The 25,242-nt window shown below is 50.1% G+C and overlaps 1 protein-coding gene across 1 annotated transcript in view; it reads right to left on the bottom strand.

Annotated features, from left to right (window-relative positions):
* The window catches only part of TMEM178B (transmembrane protein 178B), a gene marked incomplete at both ends in the record, with an annotated part of 360,474 nt that overhangs the window by 235,433 nt on the left and 99,799 nt on the right, over positions 1–25,242 (bottom strand). Inside the window, one exon of the mRNA XM_079711813.1 lies at positions 12,763–12,876. Within this exon, the coding sequence (XP_079567939.1) occupies positions 12,763–12,876 (114 nt within the window). The remainder of the gene's footprint in view (positions 1–12,762; positions 12,877–25,242) is intronic.

Raw genomic sequence — 25,242 nt, 5'->3', positions numbered from 1 at the left:
CTAGTGGGAAGCAGCCGCATAGCACAGGGAGATCAGCTCTGTGCTTTGTGACCACCCAGAGGGGTGGGATAGGGAGGGTGGGAGGGAGGGAGACGCAACAGGGAAGAGATATGGGAACATATGTATATGTATAACTGATTCACTTTGTTATACAGCAGAAACTAACACACCATTGTAAAGCAATTATACTCCAATAAAGATGTAAAAAGAAAAAAAAAAGAGGTCTTGTTTAATGACAGACGAAAACTGTTGTTAGCCTTGAGACTTGAAGGCCAAAGAGATGTATGATTCATGCACTTATTAGATGCCAAAGTTGAATTAGCTCTGGATATAATGAATATACCTTATTTCTACCCACAGAAAGAGAAATGTAAGCTCGACAAAATATAGTTAATTCTTCCCTACAGTTCAAGGAAAGCTTACTTTCCATATTCTCAGCCCACAGTTAGTGCTAATAAAGTTGTTCTCAAAATAAAGACAGTCTCCATGCCCCTGCAGGGAAGTGAGTTAGAGACCAGCTCGTTCAGACCTTGTCTACAGATCAGAATCTCAGCCCTTCCCCATGAAGCACTTACACTAGCGCACCCACCTAGCGGGTGGCCTCCCCTCCTTATTTTACCAAGTCTCACATAATCCACTGCTGGGAGTCCAGTCCAGACCACCATGACCTCAGGCCTGGAACATCACAGAAGGCCCCTCAGAGTCCAGACTCCTCTCCATCCATCCCAGACAGAGCTGATGGATGACTTTCCTAAGGTATCATAAAGCCGTAACACTCACACTACGTGGCTCTACCTTGAGTTTTTTTTTGTTTTGTTTTGTTTTTTTTTGCGATACGCGGGCCTCTCACTGTTGTGGCCTCTCCCGTTGCGGAGCACAGGCTCCAGACGCGCAGGCTCAGCGGCCATGGCTCACGGGCCCAGCCGCTCCGCAGCATGTGGGATCTTCCCAGACCGGGGCATGAACCCGTGTCCCCTGCGTCGGCAGGCAGACTCTCAACCACTGCGCCACCAGGGAAGCCCTACCTTGAGTTATTTAACTCCTGGAAGTCTCCGTCTCCTTATCAGTAAGCTGTAATAACAACAATATGCTCCTCATAAGACAACTGAGGTTTAAGTGACATAATGCACGCTGGGGATGTAATACAGCCGCTGGCCCGTGTTAAGGCTTCACCAATAAGTGGGAGTTATTATCTCATGAGAATGCAAGCTCCATGAGGGCAGGTATTGCTGGCTCTTTCATCTGGTGCCTAGAACAGTTCCCAGTAAATGGTAGGAACTCAATAAACTTAACAAATGAAGTATTTCAGGCCCATTTCAAGGCCACTACTCCTGCCCCATTATCCTTGGCTGAGATGACCTTTTCCTCCTATGGATGCTGCTAATAGCATTTTGTTTGTGCACGTCCTGTAGCACCGGCCCCTGCTGTCTCAAGGTGATATCACTGCCCTATGTCCTCTAGTGTAAAGTCCCTCTTTCACTGCCCGGTTCAGATGCTGTGCACACTGCAGGCCCTCAACCAGGCATGAAGAGCCTGCCGGGTCATTCCAAGAATGACCAAAGATGGATCCTCGTTAGCCAGAGCCACAAAGCTCTGACGGGGAATTGTAAACACTTAGGATCCCAGCCCTTCTCCTTCAATTTAGTGAGGAAATGGAGCCGAGTTAGTAATCTTTTTAATTGTACACTTCTGTTAGTTCTGCCGAGCTAAATAGCAGCTGGATTTCAAACCTTAACCACAAACCAGAGATCCCTACTCTTTTTGAAGTGGAGAAGTCATCTTTACTTCCAGGAAAGGAAACGATGAAACGATCCTTTGGGGCAGGAGCCGATGGCAATGTGAACAAGGGGAGGGTAGCAGAATGTAATGCTAACGTGACACGTGGAAAAAGCCAGGCTGGGGTGGGAACGGGTGCTGGCTGGGTGTCGGCATTGCCCCCCCCAACACACACACACACAGCCAGAAGGAAGGCGCCCCTCCTTCTCCTCTACCCCCACCCCCAAGAGGGCGTGCCCAGGAGCTTAGGGAGGAGGTAGCTTTTGTACAGTTCCTTTCCCAAGTTTCCCCGGCAACCGTGCAGCATCTAGATGCTCCAAGAGTGAGGCGGTGGAATGTGGTGGTGTGAGGAACACGAATGCTGTGTCCGTCCCAAGTGGTGTCACCTCCACACCCATGTTTAGCAGCCTCTCAGCCTCAGAAGGTCACACACACACACTCCCCACTCCAACTGCTCATTTCTCATTTGGTGCCAGATGCCCAAGCAAGGAGCCTCAGGGAAACGTTACATGAATAGCCTCATCTTACCAACGTGAACTGAGAGGTGGGGCCTGAGACTGAACGATACCTAGGCACCAAGGATGCTTGATGTCTTGTGGTTGGGTTTCTGGATGTCGGGTAAGCCTACACAGGACACATCATGGGGCATGAATTAACTTTGTATCAGTAGCTGGTTATGGGCTGAGAACAAGGGACAGGGGAGTCGGAGCTGTCATCCCACTGAGGGTGTCTAATTTGGGGGATCCAGCCTAAGAACAACAGATGTAGAAACGGGAGACCGCAAGACCATTCAGAGGCATATTGCCTAGAAAGTAGAAGATACAGTCTCCAGCTTTGAAATGAGCTCTATTCTAAGACCTCATTAGTAAGTACGTTATTTGGAATTCAGAAACCATTTCCAGAGAAGTCATATCTGTTATAAATGATGATTGGGTTTCTAGGCTAGTCCACAAAAACCTATTCAACTCATAATGTAGATGAAATACTATAAGCTTGCAATGAAAAGCAACAGAAAAAAAAATCCTGCTGTGATACCAGTAATTAAATGAAAAAGAAAAACAGAGAAGTGGAAAATAAACAGCTTTCTTTCGTTTCCTTTGAATACTAGAGCTCTTGGATGGAGCGGGGGGTTCTCCTGGTTGCTCATGGGAAGGGGCTCTTCATTTACTTTAGACAATGGGATGCAGTGGAAGGAGCTGATGGTGGGGGAGGGCCAGCTGGAGGACGAATTAGAGTTGTCCTCTGGGATAATGAAAAAGAAAAGCATATTTGGGAAAGCAGGCAGAGAGGGGAGAAGAAGAAGTGAGTAGGCTTGTCTCGTGTCAATAAGACGTAGGTGGGGGGAGACCCTCGGAGTGAGGAAAGAGCGTGAACTTGGCATTCACAAAGGCGTGGGTTCTAGTTCTGCCTCCCAAAGGGACTCAGGCTGGGCAGCCCTGTAGCCCCTCTCCCCCAGCTGGCAGGTTACCAGCTGTCTCCAAGGCCAACTCATCTCCCTGCTATTCTTCGTCCCTCTTAGTTGCTAACAGGGAAGGGCAAAAGCCAAGACCAACCACAGCCAGCACCACCCCATGGCCCACTGTGGGCACTGAGCTGAAAATAAGGAACTCCCTTTCCCCCAGGACAGGAATATCGCCTCCAGCACCTCCCCCCCAACCACCACCACAACCCTAACAGCATCTCCTATCCTCTTCCTGGACCCTCTTTTCCCTATACCGCCAACACTCTCACAGTATCCTCTTTGGGAATGTGTCTTTTCCTTTCAGGAATAGGAAAGGATCTCATCATAGTACATACTGGAAACCACAGCCTTCCTGGAAGGCAGGGCTGGGCTACAACAGTTAGGAGACAATCATTTCCATACTTCCCTTGACAATTTCAATACAAATGTACTCACAGTGTATTGATCTTCACAGCTCTGAAAATGTTACTTTTTAGACACTCAGCACGTAAATCTTCTTTTAGAGACTCACCTTATGGTCTAAACTGCAGTCTTATTGGACACAACTGATAAATTAGCTGCTTCTGCTGCACTTTCCCAGTGAGGATCCCAAACACGGCCCGTTCTCTGCTCTTAAACTCCTTTTACAATATGCCCCACTGTTGCCTCTCAGCACATAATACTGCTCAGCCACTTTCTACTCCCACACTGCAGACGCCCGATGCCAGCTCCCATTTCTCTCTCTCTCTCTCTCTCACACACACACACACACACACACACACACACACACACACACACACACACACCCCTGTGCAGACAGCAAACCCACAGCAGACCCACCAATACATACAGCCACACACGAGGCACACTCACCCACACAGGCTGCACAGAGTTGAACAGAAAAGCCCCCAAGTCCCCAAGTATCATTTTAGAGCCTTTCCCCCATTTCCTATGGGGAACCCTGGCACAGCTGTCTGATAATAACAGCACCTAATGCTACTTGGTATCAGCCTTTCCAGAGTTACTGACTGATTTCACATGAATCATTTTATTTAAGTTTTATAAAACTCTCAAGACAGGTAGTATTACCTCCGGTTTACAGACGACTGTACTGGGTTTAAAACACTCACGTAGTTTGCCCAGGGTCATACACCTAGAGAGCAACAGAGCTGGAACTCAATGCCATGTCCCCTAGCTTGAAGTCCGTTTTGCAAGAACATTGCAGAGACAAGATAGAGATTTCAGGCTAGATAACAGGAGGATGCCCCCACAATGGGGGAAAAAAAGAAAATACACTTCACCTCTTCCATGCTGTTTTATTCAATTAACAGAAAGGAATACGGAAAAGTTAAATTACCAAAGCTATAACCAAGTAGAAACAGACAACACACGACATACAAATAACTTAAAAGTCCTGCTTCTGTGTGAGAGGTGCAAAATGCAATATTTCCTCTCCCAGCTCCCGTCCACAGCCCACCCACACTCTCTCCTCTCCTGAGCCTTCACTGACCACTACAGCCCCCTGCCCTCAATGCCCTCCAGACCAAGAGTTCTCAAGCTTTAATGTGTTAAGAATCACACAGATTCCTGGGCCCCACCCACAGAGATCTGGAGTCAGTGGCTTTGGGCTGAGGCCCAAGAATTTGCTTTTACTAGCAAGTTCCCAGATGATGCCGATGCTACTGGTCCATGAACCACATTTGAGGAGCACTGGACTAGACTCTGACAGGACCTTTACCACACAGTGTAGAACCTGCTTACTTTTTCTGTTAAGTGATTCTGGTTCCCAGATGCCTCCTCCCCTACCCTCCCCCTGTAGTCCTACCATCTTCAGAAGCAGCCTCATCCCCAAATCCCAGGACCAATCCTGATCACAGTTTGAGACTGCTGCTCTAAGATCGTGCCCCATTCTTGTTCAAGGCATAGTACCCCTGACCTTAAATAAAACTGGGCTTCTCTCCTAGTAGCTGTTCTCTATTTCTTACTCTAACTCCATAATGTTCCAGGTTTCTCGGGAACTAGTGCCTGCCTTCTCCTGGCCAAGCCTCTTCCCTACTGGATCATGCAGTCCTGAAACCCCAAAGCAGCACTTACTGTATTCATACCTGCTGACCCACTGCCCTGATGACAAGTGTCTGCTGCCCAGATACCCGTGTCTCATCCAACCCAGATTCCCTATTGCTGAGCTGCCCCCGCCCGCGGGAACACTCGGCTCCGCGTCCTGTTTCTCCCCCTCACTGCCGTAGCTCACCTGCACAGTGAGCTTCTGTTGTCTGAGCTGTTGGAAAGATGAATCACCTGCAATACTGAGCTTCTTTTTCAGCACCTAGAGCTGGGACAGTTCCCCTAGAGGGCCCAGAGAAAGCAGATCCTAGACCATCCCCACTTTTCCCTGGACTGTTTAAAACAAAACAAAAAAAAAAACAGGCCAAGCCTCTGTGATATGGTAGTTTTGCCTTATGTTTTGCCTTTATATCCCCTGCAATGAGCTCTTGCCAATTTAAATGTGGAGGTCGGGACCCATGATGTGTGCGTGTCAGCCGCATTAGCCTGCACTCTGGGTAGTCGATAAACATTAACAAGCAGTTTGATCCCTTGCCTAGTTGGCACCTGGAAATAGATCATCCAATTTGGAAAGCAGGATACCTTTTAATATCCCTTCCAGCCCCTAACCCGGGGCTTCTCACGGAACAGGCGCTCCATGAATATTGAATGAGTAAATGAACAAATGGATGAGGGATGCCAGGGGGGTTGCACCCAGGTCTCCTTTGTGGTGTCCAGATCAGTGTGCTCGGCCAGAAGAAAACACCTTCCAATCTGCAGAAGCTAAGAGAATGCCTCTAGGCCAGGCTCCCCAGTAATTCCCAGCACAAAATTGGACCTGCCCATTCAGATGAATTGTGGCTTGAGGACCGCAGTTGCACCAGCACAGTGGTTCTCAGCTTTGTTTCAGTACCTGGCTATCTTCAACAGAAAAGGTTGTACCCTACTCCACCCCGCCCCTTACTCCAGGCCTCTCCCTTCCCTACGCCTAAGGCCGCCTCAAAAATAAACTCTCCCTCTTGTCCACTCCATTTCCGCCACTGGTTCCTAGCCAGGCCACCATCTAAGTAGGTGGGATCAACAGCTACACATGTTAGAATTTTAAAGTATCTCCACATGACCTTTAACACCTCACTGTCACGCCTCTGGGTGAGGTCTCCTGAAAAATAACAATGCCATCAGGACAGGTAACCCAAGAAGACATTAACACCTTTAAAAAGTTCATCCAATTAGTAAACGTGCTGTCTAGCAGAAGCCTGAGGGAAGGGGACAGAAGAGAGGTAGGTTTTGGGGGGGGGCGGTTTGCTGTACGCCGGCCTCTCAGTGCTGTGGCCTCTCCCTTGGCGGAGCACAGGCTCCGGACGTGCAGGCTCAGCGGCCATGGCTCACGGGCCCAGTCGCTCCGCGGCATGTGGGATCTTCCCAGACCAGGGCACGAACCTGTTTCCCCTGCATCGGCAGGCAGACTCTCAACCACTGCGCCACCAGGGAAGCCCAAGAGGTAGGTTTTGACAGGCAGGGAAAGCTGTGAAGGAAAGGAGTCCTGGCATGAGTTACAGCTGCCAGAGCAGGTGTAGGTGTGATACCACATTAAGATGTGTGTGTTCTCTGCCTGGCCTGTTGCAGAAGTACCATAGGAGCTCTGGGAGGACAAGCACAGGGCAGCCTCTGGGCTGCAGGCTTTGGGGTATCCTGAAAGGTTTACAATGTTCCCTGCAAGGGCTTGGGGGCAGAGAAACGTGGGATGGGTTGCAAAAACCAAAGACTTCAGAACACCAAGCGACATAAGGGGATGCTCTGTCAGTTGAGTTCCTGTGCTACCAAGCTTCCACAATTCTGGGGACGGTTTCTTGCTAGGGATGACCTCCATGGATGCCAGTCTTGCAAGCAAGAGGCAGCTCACAACAGACTGCACACAGTGAGAACCTCACACTGGCTGGGCTCAGAGGCAGATGCAGGGGAAGGAAAATGGCCAACACTGCAGGGGACCGAAGCTTCTCTGGTCTAGGATGTTTACCTCATTAGGCTGTTTTACGTAACATCAGCCAAAAACAAAGAAAAAATAGCTGGAGGGTGTCTGCTGGAGTTCAGACCTGGATCCTGAGTCTCAGATTCTTCTGAGGCCAAGAAGGGACCTCTAGGCAGCCCCTTCCTCCCTGGCATGGTTACCCCATCTGCAAGAGGCAGTTATCACTGTTATAATTACTCTTATCATCATCCCAACCCCTTGGGTCTACCACATTCATTCTGTCATAAGCAGGGGTGGCTGGAGGACGAGGGACCAGAAACCTAGGCAACTCCTAGGCTGTGAGGCCAGAGGTCTGAGTAGGAGTAAAGTTCAGAGGGCAGATGAGCAGGCTGGTCCAGAAGGGCCAGGACAGTCCATCAGGAAAGGAGAAGGTAAGCGCCATCGGGCAAGAAGCCAACACAAGTCCAAGGCCAGAAGGCCAATGCCAGTGGGGAGGAGCAAGGAGCAGCTCTGGGCCCAGGAGGCGGGCGGTACCTAGGGGTGGCTGGAGGGAGTCTCAGCACCTGGGAGACTAGGGTTCAGGGGCAGGACGTGCTAATCCTCGAAAGAGGGGAGGGTGTGGAAGAGACTACGGAAGAGGCTAGAAGAGGGGGAACGCGTGGCCAAGCAGAGTAAGAGAAGCGTTCGGCACCAAGATCCAGAGCAGATTAGCAGACAGGCTGGGCTTCCCACCATGCACAGCCTGGGTGGGGCTGGTCCCCCCAGACTGAGCTAAGCTACAGGCGTCCATGGTGGGTGGTCAGGAGTCTCGGGGTCAGGATCCAAGTGTGTCACTCAGGTGCGTGCATTAGACAAGACAGTTCTGAATTTTATTGCTTCTCCCTCTTAGCAGCACATCCACTGACATGTCCTCGCTCCTCCACGAAGCCTCCGTCTCTGCTCCCTCCCTCCCCCAATGCCCTTTCCCCCCTCTTCTCCCTCCCTCTTTAACTACATATCATATTGCTTCTGATTCCACTTTGCAAAGCTACCGTGTGAGGCTGTGTTTGTGTGTCCCTGGGGGTGGGGAGTGAGCCCTCAGGAGGATGGTGGGGGGGGGGTGTCAGGGGGAGGAGATCATCTCTCCCTCCCTCCCTGGCCAGCTGGAAATGTGCTGTGTGACCATCCAATTTAATTAGCCGGACTTTCAGTCTTGACAGAAGGAAGCTTTAAAAAAAACAAAACAAAACAAAAAAAAAACCTGGAGCTTTCTTGGCTCTCAGCCTCTTGAAAGATAGCGGAGAGGATGCGATTGCAGGAAAGTGGAATCCCAACTCCCTGATTCCCACTGCCAGGGGCAATCAACTGTGAGCGGAAACCTGCATCTTGAAAACGCCAAGTGGAAGGAGAGAATCTGAGTTCACACGCACACGACTCCGGAGCCTCAGGGCTTGGACCCTGGGGGAGACTCGTCAGCAGCTGCCCAGAGTCCCCGACAAGCAGAGCTGGAGACCAGGGGGTGAGAAAGGGCTGCCCTTCTCACGCCTTCCAGTGGGTACCTGGTCCTGCAGCCCCCAGCCAGGCCCCCCGCTGTGCCCCTGCCACCCGTTCCCCCAGCCCAGCTCCGCTCCATGCCAGCTCCTCCTGGCAGAAGCACCCACATCTCAGCAATATCATCTCCCCAGAGCCTGCTTTCTCAGCACCCTGGCTGCCCAGGCCCTGTCACAGGCCCCCCACGCCCCCCTCCCACCCCCTGCCCTGCCACTGGCAGCATCCAGGCCCCCAGCTGTGCTGAAAGCGCATTCCAAAGGGACACCAGTGACAGTGAAAGCAAAGGCACAACCACTAGGGATGGCCTCAGGGGATCCTGAAGATTACACAAGGACACAGAATTCTCCAAACAAGCACAGCAACCCAAGCCTGGACTTCAGAGCACGAAAAGCCCATGGGGATGTGTTCTAGTGAGAGGAGGAAGTGGCACCGTTTAAGATGTCACTGTACTGCCAGCCTGCTTCCCCTGACCACTGCCAATCTGCTTCTGTCATATTCCAGACATTAAACCAGACCACCCACCCAGAGAGTGGCATCAGCCAAGCTCATCTCCTGTAGCCACTGCCCCATCCTCGCCGGCCCAGTGATACTCACCCACCCTGCTCCAGCCCTAGAGGGGGCCGGAGGATCCAGATCAGGAGTGCTGCAGCGCACCCTCGGAGCCCATGGAGGCTGGACCCATGCCACTTGGGGTCACTGCGATCTCATGGGAGGCAGCAGACAGGGAGGAAGTCAAGGTGGGCTGCCCCAGGCAAACAGTCAGGTCCGGGTGGAATGAGGGCACGGTCCCAACTATTGAAGGAGCTCTGCCTTCTCTGGGGGAGCTCTTGCCAGGGTGGGAAGAGAGAAACAGGTACACCCAACACTTCATCGGCAATCACCATCCAAGACAGATTCAGAACCGTGTCACCAAATCACCCAGAAAACTCAGTATTCAAACCTCCATAGCAGAGACCACCCTAAACACACACACACATGCACAAACACTTTTGATTCTCCGACCTTTACTCCCCTGACTCATGGTTATTAGCTCTTTACACTTGGATTTATAAACCTAGCGACCTACAGATAATTTTATTCTTTCGCCTGCTATTCATGTGACCATACGGTGAATGAGCTCTCAGCCAAATAGTTAAGCCTCCCATTGGTGGGGTTAACTGTTCAAAACCCACAGCGTAGTTTTAAACCAAATGGTGCTTTTCTTATTTGAAAAAAATTTTTTCCACAACAGTGTCTGATGACCACATGCAAATTCTTGATGAAAATGTAGGTATAACCTAAGTTTAACCGAAGTCCAAAAATACTTACCAGAAGTTATTTCAGGAGAAAAAAAAATCAAATTTTTTGCTTTGGCAAAACTTACTTACTGAGAAAAATTACAGAATGTAAGGTATTATGGCAAAATTATAAAATGATAACCAACCTCGTATTAAAGGAATTTATTTGATCCCACTGACAGTATTAAACAATACAGGACCCTCAAATAAGTAAAGAAATCAGAGTCTGTTTTTTTTTTTTTTTTTACTTTCCAAAGCTTGACCATAGGGGTTTGCTAACCTTTGACAGTTTCTAGTTAATTTCAAAGGGGGCTTTTGTGCCCATTTCCCACCTAATGTCATCGGTATCTGACCTTTGAAAATTAAAACTGGCATTTACTACACCTCCCCATTGCGCCAACATTGCCAATTACGTTCAGCAGCAGCTTCAGGTGTGACCCAGGATCGCCTGCTCTCCGGCTAAAAATAGTTGTCATCGATGTCGGGAATGGCAAACGCTCTCTGCCTGCTTCACAGCCCATCAGGTCACTCTGTGAAACAGGCAGATGAATCCCTCACCAAAGGGGAGCCTCGACTTCACCCAACATGGGGTGCCCAAAACTTCTGCATGTATCCGTCGCTGAGATGGCTTTTATCAGTTAAAAATAGATCTGTTAGCACCCCCATTCCCCACAGCAGCGCCTGCACGCTCGATTTTGCAGAACCTAAGGGCACTCCAGTTTCAGAACGAGAACCCAGGAGACGCTGGGCTCAGAGAAGGTCCATAAAGCTTAGCATTAGCCTCCTCTCTACCTCTGCTAACACCATGTAACATATTTTCAGTGATGCCCTTGAAATGCATCTGTGCAATTTACGCTAGAATAATTCTTCTTGCTGAAAAACTTTCACAAACTACCTTAACTGCTTGAAGCCATTATACTATATTGTAATGAGTGCATTGCCCTATAATTATTTGCTTTGTGAATGTCTCTCTCCACTCCTGCCCACCCTCCTCCACCTCCAGACATGAGCTCTCTGAAAGAGCTCCCTGTGGCCTCGATATCCACCGTGTGCCCGGTACACAGAAAAACTCGGTAACTGTGATTGAATTGAGTGACTCTGAATTGAAGCCAAAATACCGACAACTTCTTCCTTCTGAGATTCCATGATGCCCCTCCCCTCCACTGCATTGCTTAAGTTATGTTTAAGTGGTTCTTCTACCAGGCTTGTCATGTATCTTGAACATGCACTGTAGGTGTCTATTAAGTGACTATCCTAGGCCAATGCAACTTGACAAATAAGCGGTCACTGCCAGGGATTTATATACTTGGCTCTTAACATGTGTCCCTTCAAACAGGAAATTAATAACCCTGATTACTAGTGTCCCTAAGGCAAATCTCACATTAAAATTAAATAAGTATGTGGTATGCTTAGCTCAATGTCTAGCACCTGAGGATACCCATTGGCCATTAGCTCCCTGTTCCCAGGTTCTGGGTCGTGTCTCCAGCAGTGAGAAAGCTTGTAAGGGTCGGGGGAACCATTTGGTTAATGCATTCCTATCTGCTCATACCTGCCCTATGTCATTTTGGGCCACTGGCAATAAGTAACACTCATCCAGACACCTAGTCAGAATCTTTTTCCTGAAACCAACAAATGATTGCTCCCTCTGTTTAATTTTACTTGTCTCTCACCCCACCCCCACTTCAAGCTATGGTGATTTGATTAAAACCAAACCAAAAAGTGGAACATAGCTGGTGGGCCCCATGCATGCAAAAGACAATGAGGCAACAGTAAAGAGAAAAAAGATGGTTTTGACCTTCTTCAAAGTTTACCGATTACAGGATCCTTGTTATCAAGAAACAAAGAGCCTCCTTCACATATAAACACAAACTGAAAGTTAATCTTGTGACATTATGTGAAAAAAGCTAGAATCGGGAAGAAATGACCAATGCACCAGAGGCAGCGTGCAGCTTACTAAGAGGAAGAATGTGTTCACAGGAAGAACAGTGCCGGTGATGAAGGAGAACTTTCCTGACACAGACAAGCAGGTGGATCCCCATGGAGCAGAAAGGTAAAAATAGCCAACCAACTCTGTCTGCTCATTAAGTCACCCTCTCATCATAATTTAAGTCTCTGAGAATCCCTGACCAAGAATTTCCCTAACCAATGGGGGCAGATATTCTGATCTCCTCTGAGCAATCACATGCGAACATGGGTCCCAAAGCCTATCATTCTAGGGGAAACAGAAACTTGTAAGTTGAGGACCAGCCCCTCCCGCTTCGTGACCCCTCCGACATGCAAATTCCCAGCGCCACCGCTGCCTGCAACCACCACTGGGTCTTAGCAGGTCTTACCCCATGAGGGATTAGCAGGTTGCCACAGTAACACCCCAAGCAACTTGGAGACATGCTGGACTTGAATCCCAGGAGTTGGTTTGGTCAGACAGGTGAAATCTTAAATGCCTACCAGGATGGCGAAGCAAGACCACTGATCACCACCTAACTGCTGGTCGTTTTTTGTTTTAATGGTAGAAGCAAACTCCTCAAAAGCTACAATGCCATCAAAACCAACCGAGGCCACTGTGACCCACAGACATCGACACTTTAAGGGTTGCCGCCAAGTTCTGAGACTGTCCACAGGTCTCACACGGAGGGGCATCTGTCCATCCGGACCGAGCTGCTGATGGGCATCCAGTCTCCGCGCCCTCCACAGGTCACAGCCAGAGAAAGAAACTCAGGTGTACTTACGCAGGGCGTGCCACTCATCCTGGCGGATGGTCTTCGTGATGTTGAAGGTGAGGTTCCTGGGGATGGTGGCTGAGGAGTAGTGGTATTTGATGTATGTGCATCTCTCAATTTCTCCTAGCAAAGAGAGACAGGAGACCAGATGTTAATGAGGCAGCAACCAGGTCTGGGGCAGTCTTCAGGATCCATTTTTCTGTCCTGGGGCAAGGGACTCGTTCCATACTGGGCCTGGTGACACCTACATTTTACATGTACAAGGTAATAACCCTGACTCCAAAAAAGCAAGAGAGTAAGACAAAATCAAACGCCATGGATTTAGATAGAAAAATACACCTCTGGCATCATTCAGAGGTGGGAAGAGTCAACATTTAGGCTGATAGCAGCTTGTTAAGAAAGTAGTAGCCATGTGTGTTTAACCTTAAGCAAATCAAGAAAATCAAGGGAGGAAGTTTGGCATCTAAAGACGTTTAGAGTTTGCACCCACAGACCAGTTAAGAGCAGGCCTCGGCCTTAATCATGTAGTACGTGCTGTCTTGTGGAATGCTGAGCTAGAGGGGGCCTCTTGCCTTTTCTCTATCCCCTGCCCCCCCACCGCTCACCTCTGAACACAAAGCACTCAAAACCATCTGTATCTCCTTGAACAAGTCTCTTCTCAGATTTCTTGGACAAAATTGAAGCCCCTTGACATACTCAACACCTGGTCCAACAGGACTTTTACTGAGAAGCTGTGATCAATCAATGCATGCTTTGCTAGTCAGATTGTCAAAATAGTCCTACATCTTAGGGCAGAGGCCCTCCAAGTGTGGCCCTGGGATCACAGCATCAGCATCCTCTGGGAACTTTCTAGAAATGTCATTTCCCAGGCCTGACCCCAGACCTGCTAAATCAAGAACCCGGAGGTAGAACCTACAATCTGAATTTTAATAGGCCCTCCAGGTGATTCGGTTGCACACTTTAGTTTGAGAACCGACACCTTCGAGAATCTAACAGAATTGCCAAAGCATGAATTTATCAATCCGCCATGTTTGCAAATTCCAAAAGGAAGGCATGATTAGGAGTCCTTGGCCTCCTGCAGACACTTCCATCGACACTTGCTTATCTGGGGGATGTTAAAACTCAGTGTCAGCGCATTGTGAACAATCAGGAAAGGTGTCATTTTTAAAGGTTACGGGTTTTAAAATTTGGTTTTGCACCTGAATGGATTTTGATGGTAATCCATTTTGCACCCCACTGATTTTCAATTTATAAGTGGTGGCACCTGATTCAACTGTCTGATTCCCTGGCTCACTGTCAGCAGGGAACCTGGCAATTGGTGCAGTGCAGTAATTTAGACAGCGCCTTATTGTAAATCATATCTGGACAACCGCCCACTGCCCATTATTGGCAGCCACTCTTCCAGTGGGACAGATGCTGTCCAAAGGGGCAAAGTTTGAGGAAAGTGTTATGCCCTATTTTTCTTTTTCTTTTTTTTTTTTTTGCGGCACGCCGGCCTCTCACTGTTGCGGCCTCTCCCGTTGCGGAGCACAGGCTCTGGACGCGCAGGCTCAGCGGCCATGGCTCACGGGCCCAGCCGCTCCGCGGCATGTGGGATCTTCCCGGACCGGGGCACGAACCCGTGTCCCCTGCATCGGCAGGCGCACTCTCAACCACTGTGCCACCAGGGAAGCCCTGCCCTATTTTTCTTTTAATTTCTCAACTCCTCTGCCTTTCTCCCCTTAGCCTACAAACATCCTGAGTCTCTCGCATGCCATACCATCCCCCAGACTACATCCCCCCCCACCTCTATGTTCCTTCTTCCCTAAGTAAGTAATACTTCTAGAAAAAGCCTAGAGTCTGTCATACAGAGTGAAGTAAGTCAGAAAGATAAAGACAAACACCACATGCTAACACATATATACGGAATTTAAGAAAAAAAATGTCATGAAGAACCTAGGGGTAAGACAGGAATAAAGACACAGTCCTACTAGAGAATGGACTTGAGGATATGGGGAGGGGGAAGGGTAAGCTGGGACAAAGTGAGAGAGAGGCATGGACATATGTACACTAGCAAACGTAAGGTAGACAGATAGTGGGAAGCAGCCGCAGAGCACAGGGAGATCAGCTCGGTGCTTTGTGACCGCCTGGAGGGGTGGGATAGGGAGGGTGAGAGGGAGGGAGACGAAAGAGGGAAGAGATATGGGAACATATGTATAACTGAGTCACTTTGTTATAAAGCAGAAACGAACACACCATTGTAAAGTAATTATGCTCCAATAAAGATGTAAAAAGAAAAAAAAGTAGTCTGCCAGTCTCCGCTTCAACGCACATTCAGACCTCATTTCCATAACAATTTCCATTAATAGCATCACCTCCCATCCAGTCCACATCACAAATCCCACAGTCATCCCCAAGGCTTTCCCAGCCCTAGTGGTGCCACTCCTCCCTGACATCCAACTGGTCACCAAATTCTGTCAGTTCTGTCTCAGAACTGTCCCTGGAGTCCAGCCTGCCCTCTCTGTCCCCACTCCCTCTATCACAGTTGCACAAAAACAGTGACTGATCTCAACAAACAGCCACATTTGCTGAGGACTTACTAGGTAGGAGAGACTTGCCAAGAGCCTTGTAGACCAGTGGTTTCCAACTTTCCTCATGCCCTGGCACATGTAGAAGAGATGTGTGCAGGGCAGCTGGGATGAGCAGATGGGCTGCTGCGCCCGGTCCAGCCTCGGGGAGGGTTGAAGGAACCACACCTCAGCCACCTGTAACCTATTCGCGGCTTCTGTACTTGTCCCACCAGCGGGACACTCTGTTATGAACACTGCCCTACTAACCCTTTCTATAACCCAATTAAGTAGGAGTTACGATGCTCATCACCCCTATTTTACGAATAAGAAAATGGAGGCTCAAGAAAATTAAGTGACTTGCCCAAGGGAGTTAGCAGTGCCAGGATTAGAACTCAGAATTGTCTGATGGGAGTCTCCTCCACCAGGCCACCCTCCGCACCGCTGCTCGGACTGCATTCCAGAAGGAAAATGCATTCCAGAAAATGCAGTCTCTTTCACACACGGGATAAACCCAACACTCCCGGCAGAAAGTCCCAGCCCCCATTGGGACCCAGCCACTACACACCCTAGGCTCCAGCCAGGCGCACCCCCCACACACACACCCTGCCCTGTTAATGCCCTGTCCGCTCACTACTCTCCCTCCTCTCCTCCCTGCCTGTCTTTCACCTGGTACATCTCCAGCTCCTCGGCAAAGCCTCCCTGCATCTAGGACAGCACACAGCAGCAGGCATTCAACGTCCCCTCCTTCTCCCTCCCTATGCTCTTTGTCCTACTGCAGCCAGCCCACCGATGGGCTGTGATTTATCTATTTACACGCCTCACTCCCCCAATGGATGATGAGTTTCTCAAGGGCAGGGACCCGTCTTACTCGTCCATCTTTATCTCCCTGGCCACCAGCACAGGGCGGGCACCAAGAACACGTGCTTTGAAGAAAGCAATGAATAATATAAGGCGCCCTTTAGAAGACCACAGTGGGCAAGGAATCCAACTGCTTCTATTATATGCAAGAGATTAAAATAATTGAGGCAAATTAGAATGTCCTGAATAAAAGGAGGTGATTGTTGCAGAACTCTGGGATCCTACAGCAAATACCTCTTCCCTGTCTGGACAACATAAGAAGAGGCTTGTCGATCACATATGAACATGGAATAGGCTCTCACTGCACTTTGTAAATGTAATCCGATGGTCAACTAGGTCAATGGTTTGGGGTGGAATAAACAGGAAAAGAAAGAAGAGAGGGAGATATAAGGGAGAAAGGGTTTTTACATGAATATCATCAGCAACTACCTGGGACATATACAGTTGAGCAGGTTGTGCACTGCGTAAGGGCACCTCCCGAGGGTACCCAGGTGCTGAAGTCCAGCTGCTGCTCTGCTTGCCAAGACATGCACCCTGGTGGGGTATGCGAGATATGTCCCTAGCAGAGAGGTTGCCTTTTTCTAACTTGCACAAAGATGTCATGCAAACTAGCAGCCACCCTACATTCCGCGATTTCAAGATCAAACAAAATCCTCCCTGGACCCAGCTTGGGAGACACAAGACAGGATCCCACTGGTAAGAGCTAGATTGGTGCCTGTCACTCATGTCTGAGAAAAGTACCTGATTTCCTAGCCAAGACCAGGTTCTCTCAGCCTCAAAACATACTCAACAAGTGGCCACAGGTTCCAGGCTCCCTGAGCCTCCCTCACCCCCAGCCCACCCAGCCAGTGAGGGAAGAGGCCACCTGACACTCGACAAGAGCAAGGAGCTGACGGACAGGCACCGCGGGCAGGGCAGCCGGCCAGGAAGCCTGGCTGGAGAACTTCCCAGCAGCCCCGCTGGAGGCCCTCACTATTTGCTTTGCCTCAAGGATGCAAGCATCCCGCCTATGACAGCAATTAAATTTGAAAGACTCAAATATTGCCTAAGAAGAAAGGCAAAATATTTACCCATGTGTCTACAGGTCCTGTCAGTGTGCCGGGCTTTTGTCAGTTCAGGCACCATCTGGGCACCAAATTCGTGTGCCCAGAATGTGGGCTTCCCAATACAAACCGATTTTCCTGCAAAGAACGGGTTAGAGGGGCGACCTGTAAGGCAACGGAGAAGCCCATGACCTTCCCCACCTCCTGCATTCCAGCCCAGAGACATGAGCTTCCGGCTCTGGAAGCCTCAGCTGGGGGGCCAGAAAACTGGTCAGTGAGGCAGCAGGGGTGGCCCCTCCTGTGGGCCCCTTGGGACTTTATGCCTTCAGCCATGCTCTGCCCTCTGAGCATGCCCTCCTATCTGCGTGTCAGGGTCCCAGGGAGATAGGATACCCAAACGGGTAACCGAGGAGAGTTTCCAAAAGGGACAATTTACGAAGCTGAGCACAGAGTGTAAAGAGACCAGCCGATGGTGGTGCAGGGCCCTGGGGCTGGCAACACAAGGATGTGATTATAACACCGAGACCGGGAAAGGCGGGGGGGCGGGGGTGATGCAGGCTTCGGCAGGGGGTCACAGCCAACCTGTGTGAGGGGCAGGGAATAAGCACCCAAAATCTCACTCCTCCTACCCTCATTCCCTGCCGGTTCCCCCTGGTTTCCTGAACCCACCTGGTGCAGGGGGGCAGCCTCTGAGCACAGAGCAGGTGAAGGTGGGGACTGGACCCAAGGGGCAAACACAAGCAACCAGCTCACTCTCCCCTTCTTTCTCTTTCCTTTCACACCTCCCCGGCCCTCTCCCCTTCTAAAACATCACTCTAGCTTCCCTTAGTCCAAGGCTAGCACCTTCCTCCTCTCCCCCACCTCCACCTCTCAAGGTCTTCAGTGGCAAAGGGAGACCCAGGAACAAGGAACGGGGAGAGACTGTTCCTATCCTTTTTCTGCCTTTCAAATCCTTTAAGACCCAAGGCATGAGTGTAATAATTCATGTTAAATACTAACGTACTTCCTGCACATAGTAAGTGCTCAATAAATACCAGTTATTATGAATTGCTGCCCTAAGACTACTTGCTCTAAGGGGGCAAGACCACAGGAAATCAGAAATAATATCAGCAACCAATGTTTATATCCCACTATACACACACAGAGGCAGGGGGTGGGGAGAGGCGGAGAGAGAAATTTCACATGCAATACCCCTAGGAGGCTGGTAGCACAAGAGCCCTGATGTACACTGGGCATATGAGGAAACAGACTGGAGGGGGGCAGCAGAGACAGCGTACACAACGAACTCTGGATTCTGATCATGCTCTACAATGATACCAGCAGGCGATATTCCTTTCACGCGCATCTGCTATCAGCAAGACCTGGTTTCCTAAGTAGCTGTAGAAGGAGTCTATTACTCCACCGTTACGCGTATTAAGTGGAAACCTTCTTAGGCAGGGTGATTTCAGAGGCAGTGCTAGGACCCATCCCCACACCATCTAAACTTATCTTCCCTAAACAGGTGCCACAGCACTTATATTCATGCATTAGAGAATCATTCCTTTGGGTCAGACATTGTTCTCTTAGGTACCTATTTTTTTTTTTTTTTACATCTTTATTGGAGTATAATTGCTTTACCATGGTGTGTTAGTTTCTGCTTTATAACAAAGTGAATCAGTTATACATATACATATGTTCCCATATCTCTTCCCTCTTGCGTCTCCCTCCCACCCTCCCTATCCCACCCCTCTAGGTGGTCACAAAGCACCGAGCTGAGATCAGCTAGGTACCTATTTTTAAAGCTCTTCTAAGTAAGTCCAAAGAGGGTAGGTCTGAGTCACTAGTGCCTAGGTGTGGATGAGATTCCAAAATCCCCTTCCTCCAGAGGGACCATCAGCAGCAGAGGGACCCTAGAGAAAAGAGGCTGAGAAGGGCGTGAGGATCCCGGCAGCTCACGAGGGAGGGGGAGGGTGTGCTGTAAAGGCAACCCTGCAACTTCACGACCATATCTGGTGCTGATCAGCATAGGCCTGAGAAAGAACCAGAACATGGGACCCCCTCCCCAGCTCTCACTTTAAAAGTGGAGTGATGCCGGCTGGGTATGCGATGGTCAAACGTATTTAGGAAAAATTGGGTTCAACAATGTTGAAAAGGTTTACTTACTGCAGGACTTAAAGAGTTCTTAATGTACACCGTAACTCCCCTAAAGGGGACAGGTATGGCGTGCAGACCTCCCCAGACTCCTTTGACCCCAAATCCTTTCTTATTCAAAGAGCAGTTCCTATCGCTCCACTGTGAGCTCCTCAAACCCAGAAACCAGGTCTCTTGTTTGCATTTCTACTCCCAGGGCCAGGTAAGCAATACATATCTGGATGAGTGGGGAATAGACACCTCAATACATATCTGGATGAGTGGGGAATAGACACCAGGGTCTGTCCTTTCATCATACAAGGTAAAGGAAGTAGTTGGCCCCAAGTATGTGCTGGCCTCCTCTCCGTAGCCATATCTGGGAGCCGCCAGCAATGCAGCACCAGGCTCAGATGCCCATCCAGGAGCTGTGTTTGCACGATGCCCTGAAGTCAGTCTGGGACCTTTGTGGGCAGGACGAGAGCCATGGCTCTCGGTGCTCTAGGCCCACCTCGGGCTCCGGCCGCAGCTGCAGTGAGTGCGCCCGGGCATGCTGATGGCACCCACGTCAGGTCCCTGGCAAGCCTCCCGCCTCACTGCAACTCACAGGTCACTTGGCCCTCAATGGGCAGCCCACAAGGGTGCAAGAGAGTCAATATGCCCAAGAGAGACCCTCAACCCGGGGCATGAGAGACAGAGAGCAAGCACCCCACCCGCTGGAGGACGACCACAAGGTGCCCTCTGCACAGTGACCCTGAGGGCGGCCCTGGGATCCAAACTGACGCTCACAGCAGGAACCTGCTTGGCACTGCGCCATCCTCCACTGGCTTCTCCTCCTTCCCGGGAACTCCCCCAAAGTCCCTGTCTCGGGCTCTGCTTTGGGGGACCAAACACTGAAGAACCACCACCTAGGGGAGAGTAGTGCAAATGGTTTATATGTTTGAGAAGTGTGAACAGTAAGAAGTAAAAAAGTTGGTCCGACTTGATCCCGAGGTTGCTGTGAAGGGTCCCATCAGCACCCAGGGCTGAGGCAGGCTCTGCTCCTGCTCAGCCTCCCCTGTTGCTCATGTTCTTTTCTTCTTGATATTCGAGCATCCTAAAATTTAAGCTTCTGAGCGTCCCCATGTTTCCTTCATTCCAGAGCTCCTTCTTTAAAAAAATTAAATCTATTCACAATGCCTTCCATACGCCGGACACTCATTTTATCCCACGTCATCCTCGCAACAACCCTGTGAGGTAAATATTACAGTACTATCCCCATGTGACTGAAGGAAGAGAGAGTTTAGACAGATGAAGGCCTTCTCTGGAGCCACCCAGCCAGCAAGGAGAACAGCCAGTGTCTGGGTGTCAGCGCAGCGGTTTCAGACACCACAGCTGTAATGATTCACTGCCTGGTTGTAGATTCATAGGGAACAAGGATTATTTTGCAGCCACAGTGCTTTGTATGTGGAATGTGATACATCCACTGATGAAGAAGAAAGGGAGGAAGGAACATCACCCACGTGTTGTCTGCTGCTCGTGCTTCCTCGGTGCCAACGGTGAGAGTGGCCAGGACACTGGCGTCGGTCCCGCTGACCGGCCCTGGCCTCAGCCTGCTACAGAGTGAGCTCTCACGGTCTCACTTTGACATCTGTCTCGCCCACTGGGCTGGCGGTTCTTAACCACTGTTCTAGCCCGAGGCCTGTGCTCTGTGCCTCATAAATGGAAAGACTAAGTCAAAGGTAGAAAGAACTCACTGGAAAAAAATCGAAAGCCAACCTTAAAAAAAAAAAAAAAAAAGAAACCGGTTGAGGATTTAAATCTTGGACTTCATCTCCTCCTTAAAGGGCATTTTCTCAAAAAAAAAAAAAAAAAAAAGTCAAAATTACACCTTAGAAGGGAGAGGAAGTAGAGAGAATCTCCTTTGGCAAATGAGGAAAGCCATTATCAGATTAGCATTATCAATGTTGGATTCTTCAGCCAGCCACAAGAGTGGGGACGGAGGTTAGGGGGTTAAAGGTTTGAGATCAGAAGCAAAACCATGTCCCCGATGAAAGGGGAGGGAAGCAAACCAGGGGTGTCCCAGGGGTTCAAGGAGGGCAGATGGGACTGGGGTCCCCAAGCCCGACAGGATGGGGAGGCGGGTGACGAGGGCGGCGATGTTTACAAGTGCTCCGGGATCTCAGACAGGTCTTCGCAAACGCTTACTGCAAGAGACCTCCCCGGCCCACCCACCCCCCATCCCCTCTTCAGCGTCTCCTGCCCCTTCCGGGTGTTCTGAGCCAAAGGATTTGCAAGGCTTATCGCTGCTGCCAACCTGGCGAGAAAGAATGTTTTATTTTCTTCATACTGAGGAAGAGTGTTACCGACGTTTCATTTTTAATGCTTTCGAACGCATTCCATTTGGCGTGCACTGTTTTTTGTGTTTGTGGTGTCGGCGTGGCCTTTTAATGTTGTTTTGTATGCAACGCACAGACAGACTCCTAAATATTTAATTCCTTTCCATTCAGTGTTTCATAAATGCTTGTTAGGAGCCATGTTCAGGGGGCCCCCCTGACTCACACACAGGGGTCGCATTCTTAAAAACCCTGCTCCCGAATGCCAGCCCTCCACCCCATTTCTGACCCCTCACCCTCTCCTCCAACACTTCTGCTGGCTACTATTGTAACACAGTTGTTTGTATATTCATCATCTCTTTCTCTCTGTGGTAAATGCTCTGGGATAGGGGAGCTTGTGGTTTTCATCTTTGTACTCCTGACGGCCAAGATGGTGCTTTGAGTATGGTACAAATGACCCTTGACCAACATGGGTTTGAACTGCACGGGTCCACTTGTTCACAGATGTTTTCAATCGTAAAGACTATAGTACTGGGCTTCCCTGGTGGCGCAGTGGTTGAGAGTCTGCCTGCCAATGTATGGGACACGGGTTCGAGCCCTGGTCTGGGAGGATCCCACATGCCGCGGAGCAACTGGGCCCGTGAGCCACAACTACTGAGCCTGCGCGTCTGGAGCCTGTGCTCCGCAACAAGAGAGGCCGCGATAGTGAGAGGCCCGCGCACCGCGATGAAGAGTGGCCCCCGCTTGCCACAACTAGAGAAAGCCCTCACACAGAAACGAAGACCCGACACAGCCAAAAAAAAAAAAAAAAAAAAAAAATTACAGTACTATACGATCCACGGTTGGTTGAAATCAATGATACAGAGGAACCGCGTATAGGATATCCTGACTATAAGTTATACTCAGATTTTCGACTGCACAGAGGGGCCACGCCTAACCCCTTCATTGTTCAAGGGTCAACAGCAACTCCTTTTAACAATCGTTTATGTTCAGTGAATGCTTTCTATGTGTTAAGTACTGTACAAAGGACTTTACTACACATTATCTCATTTAATCCTAAAAGTTAGGCTCTGTTACTATCCCCATTTCACAGATGAGGACATAGAGGCTTAGAGAGGTCTCCTGCCCAAGAATGCAGAGCTATTACTCGGCACAGGTGGTATGTAAACCCACCTACCCCGCTCCCTAGCACCGCACTCTACCCACTTGTGAAGAGAAACTGGGAAAAACCAAGCTCTTCAGAAAAAGAGAGTCCCTCCAAGGTTTTCTATCGGAAACAAGGCAAAACTTTCCCATGTGCAGGGATTTCCAGCTTCTACAGACTTTGCTGCTCTTATCAGAGCAGGACAGAATGCTTGCTTCCAGAGCTCCCCTAGTGAGCTGGCCAGAAGACGGCTCCTAGTCGTGGTGGAAGAGGGCTGAGAACGTGTCTACCAGCCCCACACTTGGCCACAGCCCTGCCCCCGCTCCCAGGACAAGCCGCTCATCAGCAGGGGGGCCTCGGGCAAGTCACTCAGCCTCTCAGAACCTCATTTCTTCATCTGCAAAATGCAGATAATGATAGCACCCACCTCTTAAGATCCACGAGGAATAAATGAGACAACGTATGTAAAACCTGCTCCAGAGTAAGCACTCGAGAAATGCTCATTTACCAGTTCTATCTCTGGGACACACACCCGCTCCCATATAACAGCCCATAAATATGTAAAGACAGCTGTCACACCCCTCCCACCCAAGGCTCCTTTTCTTCCAGCTGAGAACGTCCAGGTTCCGCACCCACAGTCTCAGAACCCAGCACCATACTGGTCATCCCCAAGGTTCAGCCACACGTCAAAATCTCTCCCAGTGCAACACTGACCACGATCGTTCCCTGAGGATGCAAAACCTACGCCTCCCCTGGTCTGGAGCCGTAACTATATCAGCGCAGCCAGGTTCCCTGTGAGCTTTGCGGGCAGCCACGTCACAGGGCTGGTCACATGTAGGAGACGACGCACAAGTGCTTTCCTCCAGGGAAGCTATGTTGCCACCATGGGCTTGGGCAGCTACCTTTTCTCATTTGGGGTTGTTTTTTGTAGTCTGATTTGTTACCTCCTGTGAGATCTCCTATTTGTTCCAGGCCCCTGAAGAAATGTTTGGATGGTGATGCTGTCCTTTCATGAATTAGCGATCAGTCCACACGCTCCATCAGCAGGCCACCCCCATCCTCATCCAGGTCATCACTAAAATCCCCCAACAGGACAGTGTTGAGGGCAGAACTCTGTGCACGTGCACACACACACACACACACATTGCCTTGTGATCAGAAATCAAACCGTTAAGAGAGAGCTTTTCGGGTGGGACCATCCAGCCTGCTGTGAATTCACATCCCCGATCCACCTCCCCAGGCCCACGTCTGCGTCTTGTGTACCTGGATGTCATGAAAGACCCCGTCTGCACCGTTCACCCCACCTACCGGTCTAGGAACTGCATCCACAGAGGGGGTGAGGTCAGCTCAGCCCCACAGCTTCCTTGCTGAGCACCCCGCCACCCCCCACTGTTTCCTAAGCCCTTTCCCTCTAGCCCAGCTGCTCGTCTGCGTCCACGGGATCCCCAGAGTCCCCTTTATTGAAAATCTGGACACGGCACACCTACCCCCAGGCTCACAGCACCCTGGACGCCACAGCTTCCTCTGACCGTCTGGTCTCCCTTCGCAAACGGGGTGACCTCACTGGAGAAACGACCTCCCACGCTCCCTGCCATCCTTCTGTATCATCTGGCGGCCAACACAGCAATCGAGGAATAGAAATGAGGCCTCTCTGCTGCGTGACCCCCACGCATGTCCACGCCCCGCCCCTCAGAGCACGGTCCCCACGCCTCTGGCTCCTGGCTCCACCCTCACCCCCGCCCCAGGCTCTTCTCATCACCTTATCAAGTGACTCCTTGACTCACCACTGTAGCATCTGACATTTCACAGTCTTCTGTGCTAAAGGTCGCCTCATCTTTTGTGGGATCCACAACCTTTCCATGCTCACTTCCTTGTTCCCGGATTTTGAACGTCGTTTCCCCTCTTAAAAATGTCTTGTTTAAAACATGTGAAAAGTGTCATTACACAGTAACTTCCTCACAAAAGGAAAATAAAGAACGAGGTGTCATCGTGCTGGCCTCACACCACCCATCTTCCCTGCAAGGTTCTGGCCGCCTTTTTCCCCAACTTGCTCATGCATTTTCCAGCTTGAAACAGGCTGCTTGGGAAGGAATGAGAAGGTGAGGTGTGGCTTTAAATTACCATCTGGGGTGCTCCCTTATCCCCATCACATCCCTAATGACCCTCCGGAAAGTTCAGGGCCCTGAGCTGCCACTGCCCTCCCCAAGGCCGCCTCCCACCCCGGAGCACCGACACCCCGTGCGCAAGTCTGGGGCTCCTCCGGGCACACTTTCAGCTGCTGAAAGCATCATCCATCTCCAGGCCCTAACAGACAAACAGACGAGGAGAGGAGGAGACCGCATCTGGTTTTTCACTGGAAAACAATGAGCTCATGCTTTCTCTCCAGAGACCCAGGAAGTAGAGACAGACCCGGAGATGGGGAGACAGTGACGTAGGCAGGCAGGAGTGATGAGGGATGGGCAGGAAAGACGGAG

Source organism: Hyperoodon ampullatus, assembly GCF_949752795.1.
Source record: "Hyperoodon ampullatus genome assembly, chromosome: 9".
In the NCBI taxonomy this organism is placed as follows: Eukaryota; Metazoa; Chordata; class Mammalia; order Artiodactyla; family Ziphiidae; genus Hyperoodon; species Hyperoodon ampullatus.
The sequence above is the reverse complement of the archived record's forward strand: the minus strand, read 5'-3'. Positions and strand labels throughout refer to the sequence as shown.